Raw genomic sequence first — 9046 nt, 5'->3', positions numbered from 1 at the left:
ACATTGGCATCCGGAGGATGATTGTTCATCATGAATGCAAAATGAGGGTGTAGATATGGAGAATGTGGTGGTAGAGGCAACAGTCCATGAAATCCAAAATGATCATAGACATATCCGGCATATGGCTTTGCCAATTCACAGAGGGAGCTGGTGGGGCATTATTGTGTCCCCTATTAAAATTCCTGTCATTATATATCCGTTGTTGGTGACCCTTATTTGAGTATCTTTGCTTCTGATGATAACCAAAATTGTATGCGATGAATTGTGGGTTGGTCTTGGTCTATGTCCGGTGGATTACTAAAAAGAATGCTATTGCAACAAAATCTCGACCAAAACTATTTTGTTTTTCTCTGTGTTAGGTTTGAGGGTCATCACGATTCTTATCGCTTGTAGCTCCCTCGGTTTCCTGCAATGTATCCTAAACACCCAAAGAAAAATCATTGGGAAAAAACAAAAACTATTAAAATTAAACCTTAAAATTTTTATAAGAAACAGTTCAAAACAACCCTATTAAACGAAGTAAATCACAATGAAGTTAATATAATAGAAACACATCAATCTAGTAAACAAACCCGAGATGAAGACAACGCAGTTGAAATTCTCTTTAAAACCGTCGGTGCATCATCCACAATAGCACTATTTTCACTATTCGTTTCAACACTGCGGGAATAGTCCATTAAAGCTTCTACCATTGCATCCTATCACACCCAAAACCAAATAGGAAAAAACCTAATGTTATTTTCATTCAAACAAAAAAACCCTACTTTACAGACAAAAACCTAGCTTAGCTCTGCTTCATGCTAGAAACTACTCCCCTTCTCACTTTCTCCAGTTTTAACTTCCATTGCTTTTGTTAGTTTGTAATTTTGTTGCCTAACATATGTACACCATGAGTTACAGTAGACAACATTATAACATTGACCTCAATAGCACAGTAAGACTAAGACAATCCTTAGATGCGCACCCTCACCTGATTAGTTTTATTGGTATTACCTTTTGACGCCACACCATTCCAATTCCTTTAAATGCATCAAGTCAACAACTAGAGACTGCTCAAAAAACCTAAACCTAATAAGTGAACTTAAACCTCTATCAAATGACTTTGACGCATGTATCGCAAGCTTTAAATCATAAAAGGTAGTACTAGAATTACTTAAATGGTTTATGATGAACCAAAACATATTTATCTTGCTAAGGAAATAACATTGTCGCCTTCACATCTTTGCAACATTTTTTATAATGTTGAAAAACATCTGAGAGAACTTCATAAGAGTTTTGTTTAGACATATATGAGGAAAGTTTCAAAAACTATACCTCATGACCACACCTGATACTTACCAATTGTAGAAGAACTTAAGAATGAGGACAAAGCATTCTCTGCTATATCATTTTACACACATTCATTACTTTGCAATGTCATCTTATCAATGCATTATATGAGCGACTTCGATTAGAAGCCAGATTTTGCTAGCTATATCATGGCAAAGAGGCCAGATAGAAAATGTCGCGACAATATGCTCGGCCCGGTTATAAGTAACTTTTAAATACTTTACTTACATATACATACTTTGCATTTTGCATGTCATTTTATCAATGCATTATGAGCGACTCGATCGGGGAGCCGATTTTGCTATAACATGACTTGATACTTTTTAACATCTTCATTGTAAAACCATGAATTACAATGAAGAAAAACTAAAAATAAATAAAATCTTCCTTATATTGTAGAAAAGAAAAAAAAATGAAGTATAGAATAAAAACCCTATATATACGAGAAAGAAGAAGAAAGTCAGGGAGATCGAACTGAAGGAAAACAAAATGCAGGGGGGATCAGAAAAGAAACAAAATAAGAGTTAGGAGAAGGACAAGTAGAAGAAGTAGCGATAAAATATAAGAAAGAAAAATAAAACTGCAGGGCGATCACAAGATCGAAGACACGGAAGGAGAAGAAAAAGAAAAAGTAGTGATGGTGGACTTACATGTGAATGTTTTTCTGATCTGAAATGCAAGAGCTTTTTTATTGAATCCAGCTTTTTAGCTTTAGTCAAGAGCATTAATTTAGTCAACATAATGTAGCATGTTTCCACCACCATTCCTCCAGTGCCAGAACAAATTACTTCTCCTCTATCATCCCTAAGCACAACTCCCCACCCTGCCAGTCCCAGGTTTCCTCTGGAGGCCACATCTCTACTAGCATTTCTATTACAGTCTAAAGAAAGTAGTGCAAAGGATATAGATGGAGTATGTAACTTCAATAATACCACGTGTCAAGATTAGATTTCCTACATGGCTTGCAAAAAAATCAACCTATAAATAATGGTTGATTGCAGAACGGAATGAACAGCCAAGAAAATGGATCAAGAATACAAACCTTTCTGTAAGTAATGCGTTCATACTTCTGTTTACCTGCAACTTAAAAAGTAAAAAAAGCATAATTGAAAACCGAGCAAGTAGAAGTACACTTCAATAAATATATCAAAACAAATGCAAAAAAATTCCACAGACAAGTCACAAGTGTACCCATTCCAGGCAAATGTAATAGGAGACCCAAATGCTTACTAACTAATATTGTGAGCCAAACTGTAACATCAAAACTTCCAATATCTTCCAATATTTAGCCACCCTTCAACAAAATGGGGTGTGTATATAAGCTAACTTTTTGGTGAGTTAGATTCTTTTACATTAAAAAGTATGTTTATCACTATAGAAAGGCAAACTGTATAGTGTCAATGGACATGCACACTAAACAGTCAAAGGCTACCCTATTCCCATCACCTAGACTCTAGGCTCATCCCTTATGCCTCGCATATTTTAATGCCCCTACACATTCAATCTCACACAGTGTACTCATTAGACACATGCATAAAACCTGCCAATAACCGAATTGACACAAGAAATTTAATTAAAAAATGTCCTTAGCTGTTGTCACCAATAAAGTCGGTAGAAACCACATCATCTTTGATGTACCCTAAAATTCCCTTCAACTTCCCCTCAGACTCCTCCCTGTCAATCCAGAGATAGTATTTAGTTAGAAGAAAAGAAATCTTAATTCCTATCAGAAAATTGTTCCAAATAAGATCTAATCTTTATAACCAAAAAAATAACACGCTTGCCTCAATTGCTTCCGGGAATGGCTTGCTTAACCAAGTAACAAGAATAGTAATTTATGCAGAAACAGTGATACTTGCACTTTTTCAAGTGAACTCACCCCTATAGTCTTCGGGAGATTTATAGAATCCGAGGTATCCTCAAATGGGTAAACTCCTATCAACATCACATATAGAGTCACGCCATAGGACCAAACATCTGCAACCTGCAATTCAAGAAGCCGTAAAATGGTTTTTCGGAGTTAAATCAATCGTTTATAGATTTTTTCAATTATGATTTGAAATTGGATTAGGCGATTGTGGGAAGGCACTGACAAGATTAACGTTTATAGATTCTCTTCATTGATAATATCCATCTTTAGCTTTGTGAGGAAAGTTGGGAGTCTTTGTTAAACACACTTCTTTGCGAATATTGTTGTTGATACTCAAAAGATTCTTTGGTTCCCTCTTTAGTTTTTAAAAATGTGAAAGAAACAGGAATTCCTAAAAACGCTATTTTTGTCTATAATAAAGAGTTTATCTAAGATGGAGGTGGGTTAACTTTATTAAGTTGTTATCTAATAAACGCGTACGAAGGGTTTAGTTAACCCATCAACAACTTACGCGGCGCCATTATTCGGCAAGTAAAATGTAAGCAAACATAGCCTAAACTTAGGCCAGAGATAGCATTATCTCGATCTAACAACAAATAACCTGTCGTACTTGAGCAATTATCATGAAAAGAAGTACCTGCGTATTATCTATAAAAAAAAACCCCCCTTGAAAGCTTCAGTACCTAAACCTGGTTGATATATTCTCTAATCGGTTAATCTATTTTTCTAATTAGGCAAAACTGTTTACATTTTGCATATGATATGAAAGTGGTAAAATTTAAACCCACACATTTTCAACCTAATATATCTTGGAGCATGTTACATGTTTACAATTTTTTTGAGATGCGCCGAAAAAAGAAGAAGAAGAAACCTTACTTCATAAACATTAGGTATTGGGGGAAACGTTAAGTTGTTCTCACATTGATTGTCCATCAAATTAGAAAGTCGATGACGAAGAAGGTTCCAGTCAACATTTCTCACATAGCTACGGGAGGCATGCATAGAGCAACTTGCTGAATTGCAAAGAAACTACCTCCATGCTACATAAGAAGCGATAAAACAATATTAAAACACATTCAATTATGAGACATAAAATCTGTAGGAAGACAACTACTGATTGAAAATAAAAATACCATTGTTTATAAGGATAGATTATTACTTGGGTTGTGAATGTTGACGGTTATGGCTATGTTGCCACTACTTGATCTGTTATGTAGAAAACTTAGTCAAACCCTCAAAGGTCAACCTAAACGAAAAGCTTTTGAGACCCGTAAAGCCTTTTTCACCTCTCTTGTTTGCGTGCGTCTTTCTTAAGATTTAGGCGAACAAAATATTGCCTCTTCAAAGCCTGCAAATGAAGAGACACCAATTTAGGTGAACACTTACAATATTATTGGGTAAAAAGGTGCCAGCGTGAAAAATCCCTAAACACAATATTTTATAAAAAATAATGATTGTTAAGAAAAAATGAATACGAAAGCAATGATACCAACTCTAAAACGAAGAATATTAGGAACATGACTGTTGAAACACCCATTAGTATTACCAAATTAAATTCGAATTAAAGGTAGACCGTCCTTGACAGTCAGAGGAATGGCCGAAAGGAAAACCTAATTGTTGAATTGGTGTTTAGATTAAATGACATATTATATGCTATATATAGTTGAGATATTTGATGCCGAAAATCTGATCAGATGCAGTTGATATATATATATATATATATATATATATATATATATATATATATATATATATATATATCTTAGTTGAGATATTTATCCCCTCAGAGCTTAAGATATATCTCCGAATTAACTGCGTCAATTAATCTGCTTACCTTAGTGTAGTGGTAACTTGTCGTGAATTGGATAGGATGACCGAAGTGCTTCAAGAATTCTTGTGTAGATGCCGAAAGTGATCGCGGGGCTTCCTCTTTATTTCCCTCTAGTAGTCGGGTCAAGGACATTCTCCTAAGGGCACTTGCCAATGTGATACTTGGTACTTGAGTGATGTTGAGTCAAGTCTATTAGAACCTTAAGTGCAACATCGGGCCTTACAATAGGATCACTAAACCCATTTTATCTCATATCCGAAATAAGATTTTGCAAAAACGCAAGTATCTTTGAGTGTTCAAGTCGCGGATCGATTGGTTTTTGTTTGAATTCTGCATCCTCCCACATTTCTAACAGCGTTTGCATCTTTGAGAATCATAATATTGTCGAGGATCCTTAATAGAAAGAGGTGCAAACGGAAGCTTATGATGAGGATCCCGCAAATCTTCAATTGCAACCATCCGGTAGACCATTTCCATCCTTGCGCTTGAGTTGCACTCTCATCCAACTCACCTGTTTGGACCTAGAAAGTGCTTGCTTTTGCTTCTGATCTAAGTGTTTCCTAATGCAACATGTTCGCTCTTCCTTGAAGAACAACCATCGCAGATTTGGTTAAAATTATGTGAGAGATTGTACTCATCACACTCTAAGTCAATATCTCCTTAACTTTCATCACGATGCATGTAATCATCGCCTTGATCAGCTTCCATGTCTAAGGTTGGATCAACTCGCTTGAGCTCTGCCGAGAATCATTGCTAACGTTTCATCACCCTTAAAAAAAGAAGCAATCACCTCATCATTATCAGCTGCAGCCACAACAGTAGCAACATTGCTTTCCCCAGATAGATACTTTGCTTGACAATATTTTGTCCAAAACTCAACTTCTAAGAACTTGTAAGGGACAAATTTCATATATGCCTTGTGAATGGCTGGTTTTCCAGCAAATATTTGATCAATGATCCCCGGTGTCAAGTTAAAAGTGACTTTGTTGCCCCTCCCATCTATCTTTGGATTGATATCTGTAATCATAGCACTTTTAAACCTTACTTATTGTTTAAGTAGCCTTCTTGCCTGGCATCGATAGAAAGCAACTCCTTTCTTGTTACCCAAAATTCAGATTCGACAACGCATTACACCACCGATTACAAATTGTTTGTGTAATTTCTGCAACTCATTATTCTCTTCAAAGCGACTTCATACGAAAATCCATCCCAAAGATTACTAAGTTGTTCATCAAAAATATCTCTTTAAACTGGTTTGGGATCCTTCCGGACATGATTTCTTAGATTGAAGCTTATTAGTAAGGAACTGGCGATAAATTCACAGCCCCATCGTGCTTTCGAGAGAAATTTTCAAACTCAAAATTGCAACGTCCCCATTGATAGTAGTTTATAGTATAAGATTTAGAATAGCTTCTTTGTGGTTCCCCTTCATGTTAAATAGGTGCTTTTGGACTGATTCTAACCCAATGGTAAGCTTCCACGTAGTAGGATTATTAGGTGTAAAGATTATTCGTCTTCCATCATTATCATCACGCCCTTCACGCCAAGATCCTTTACCATGGTCTTATAATTACACCGCACAACAACTTCAACGAATTGATTACTATTAAAAACAATGCTCCAAACCAAAATCAATCACTTGAATTCTTCATTATTAATAATATAATGAATTATCAAAGAAAATGAAAAACTATCGAATACCTTAAAACCAAGAAGATGGATATTTCTTTGTCGATTAATATACAAATTTTCTACTCCGGATAACCATTTAAGTTTGAGAGGTACATCCGTAAGCTTGTTCCTCGGTCCTTAAGCAATTTCATACTACTCCATATTCAAAGAACACAACCATTTTTAAAATACGTCGACAATAATTTTTCAAGAACAAAAAATGTATCACGGGAAATAAAAAATTTCGATTATCGGTTTTCTTTCCACCTTTGGTTCTTAGCCTCGAAGCTTATTTACATCAAACACCCGACTTGAACTCCCATTTCCATTTTTTTTTCTTTGATTCACAATTCACATGATATTCAACTCGCTTTCATGCCCATTGGATATTCCATTCTCCAATTTAAGCCCTTAGGATGAATCTTTATCTCCACCATCCTTAGAACCACTACTCTTTTGATTTCCACCGCCACCACCCGAACCCACATTCACAAAGCATGCCCTTGCTTTTTGCCTCACGAACATTTGTAGGTCGAACTGCTTGCTTCACTTTTTTTCAATTCCTCAGCCCTAGCTTCATTTTGGGTAAGATAAAGGATGCCATGATTTTTTCTGTTTAAGTAAGAATGACTTCGACAACTTTGTTCCTATTTTTTCTTTGAAATCTACTTCACCTTCACTTTCTAAGCATCTTGATTTCATATAAAGGAATCTCCATAGATCAAGAAGTTTTGATTTGTTGGATTTTGGAAGAGTAAGAGATGGGGTATTTAGTATTGTGAGGGAGATAGATGTGATGGGAGGAGAGAGAGAGAGGCGGAAGCGTACGAAGGGTTTAGTTAACCCATCAACAACTTAATGGCTAAACCCTTCTTTTAACGCAAGTTTCGTAGTACCAGTTGGTCCTAACAACTTAACAAATTTTCCTCTGCATGTGAAGACCTTTCCCTGTAAAAAGTCATAGATTACAAAACTAACTATATAAATCATATGATATTGAAAATATATGACAAATAATGTAATAGTAAATGGCTAACCTGATTTGTTGGTTCCATCCCATATCTTATGAGTTCTTCTATTGTTATCCTGTCCTTGCTCATTTTTTCCTCTAATGAAATTGGTTCTTCGTTGTCTGTTTCTTCTATTCCAATTTTTTTATCAGGGTCTTCAAATCTTCACAATTGAAAAAGAGAATCATTATAGAAAATATGAATAATTGAAAATTTTGTAAATAAAACTGATCATAAATTACCTTTTTCTCATTTCATGAACATATTTTAAATCCAAATTTATGTAAAGCTTTGTTGCTGATGAGACACATACTTGGAATTGCACTATTAAATTGGAAATAGTTTAGTATGATAAGAATTATTTTGGAAACTAATACAAAGATGATGTTAAAGCTTAAACTTACTTCCAATCTTTTTGAGAAATAGGGATGTCAGAATGACAATAACATTTTCTTCCTTATTGCTTATATTAGCAATTGTATCGGACATTTCTCCCCATAAAGCCACGGTCTTCTCATAACCCCTGTAGATTATCTCAAATTGTCAAATACAATTTAATAATAGAAGAAAAAATTGTGTACTTATGAATTAATGTTTACCTTTCGTCTACCAAAGTAATTTCTCTGAAACCTTGTGGTTTTTTATTACCAATTTTTTTCAAAATTGTTATGATATCTGTATTACAAATATTGTTAGATCATTCGAATATGCATTATTAAAATATACAACAGATAATAAGTTTATAAAATACCTTTCAAGTCACATGCTGAGGCATCTTCTGTTGCAAGGAATTTTTCGAATTCAACAAAAGTGAACTTGTAATTTTCAATACTCTTGTCATCTTCATTGGTAGGAGTTACTATAGTTGTTTTTGTAAACAAAATTTTGCAGTTAAATCGTACAGGACGGTAACTCTTGTCTTCTTTGTCCACTTCAAATTTCTCAAAAGTATAAATTTTTCCCTCTTCCGTTTTTTTTCTCTAAATTTGTCTTTTAGGCTGTCCTGTACCTTGGCATGGATTTGATCTCCCTATGATTACAAAATTAAATTATTAAGTAAAAAAAAGTGATTATTAATTAAATGTATATTTCTGACCTTTTCATCAATGAGAAGCATGTCTATTCCAAAAGTTTGTTTTCTGTTCAACGGATTAAAAGGGAACCACAATCTGCTGACACGTGCTTTCACTATACACTTGTCTGTTTTTTGGTTGAGCTCGGCAAGTCCTGTGTATTTATTTTCCATAGTATAATGCCTGCGAAACAATATTATAACATTGTGAATTAGTTCCTTAACAAAAAAATATCAATATATATTGATTGAGAAATTATTGC

The 9046-nt window shown here is 34.7% G+C and overlaps 1 protein-coding gene across 1 annotated transcript; it reads right to left on the bottom strand.

Annotated features, from left to right (window-relative positions):
• Positions 1 to 5751: 5751 nt before the first annotated feature.
• On the bottom strand, positions 5752 to 8658 carry LOC147507948 (uncharacterized). The gene is made up of 7 exons (XM_086596619.1): positions 8463 to 8658; positions 8311 to 8386; positions 8116 to 8234; positions 7954 to 8035; positions 7739 to 7874; positions 7598 to 7649; positions 5752 to 6047 (listed from the first exon to the last, which is right to left on the bottom strand). The coding sequence occupies exons 3-7, from the start codon at positions 8198 to 8200 to the stop codon at positions 5752 to 5754; spliced, it is 651 nt and encodes a 216-aa protein (XP_086452745.1). The 5' UTR covers positions 8201 to 8234; positions 8311 to 8386; positions 8463 to 8658.
• Positions 8659 to 9046: the final 388 nt, after the last annotated feature.

The sequence above is a fragment of the Coptis chinensis genome, chromosome 3 (genome assembly GCF_015680905.1).
Source record: "Coptis chinensis isolate HL-2020 chromosome 3, ASM1568090v1, whole genome shotgun sequence".
Taxonomy (NCBI): domain Eukaryota; kingdom Viridiplantae; phylum Streptophyta; class Magnoliopsida; order Ranunculales; family Ranunculaceae; genus Coptis; species Coptis chinensis.
Note: the sequence above shows the minus strand (reverse complement) of the source record. Positions and strands in the feature narration are given on the sequence as shown.

Coding starts and splice junctions, on each gene's coding strand:
- LOC147507948 (XM_086596619.1), bottom strand. CDS start 8,200: ATGTCCGATACAATTGCTAATATAAGCAATAAGGAAGAAAATGTTATT. Junction 7,875..7,953: donor GTTCATGAAATGAGAAAAAG/GTAATTTATGAT, acceptor TCAATTGTGAAG/ATTTGAAGACCCTGATAAAA. Junction 7,650..7,738: donor GGATGGAACCAACAAATCAG/GTTAGCCATTTA, acceptor GACTTTTTACAG/GGAAAGGTCTTCACATGCAG.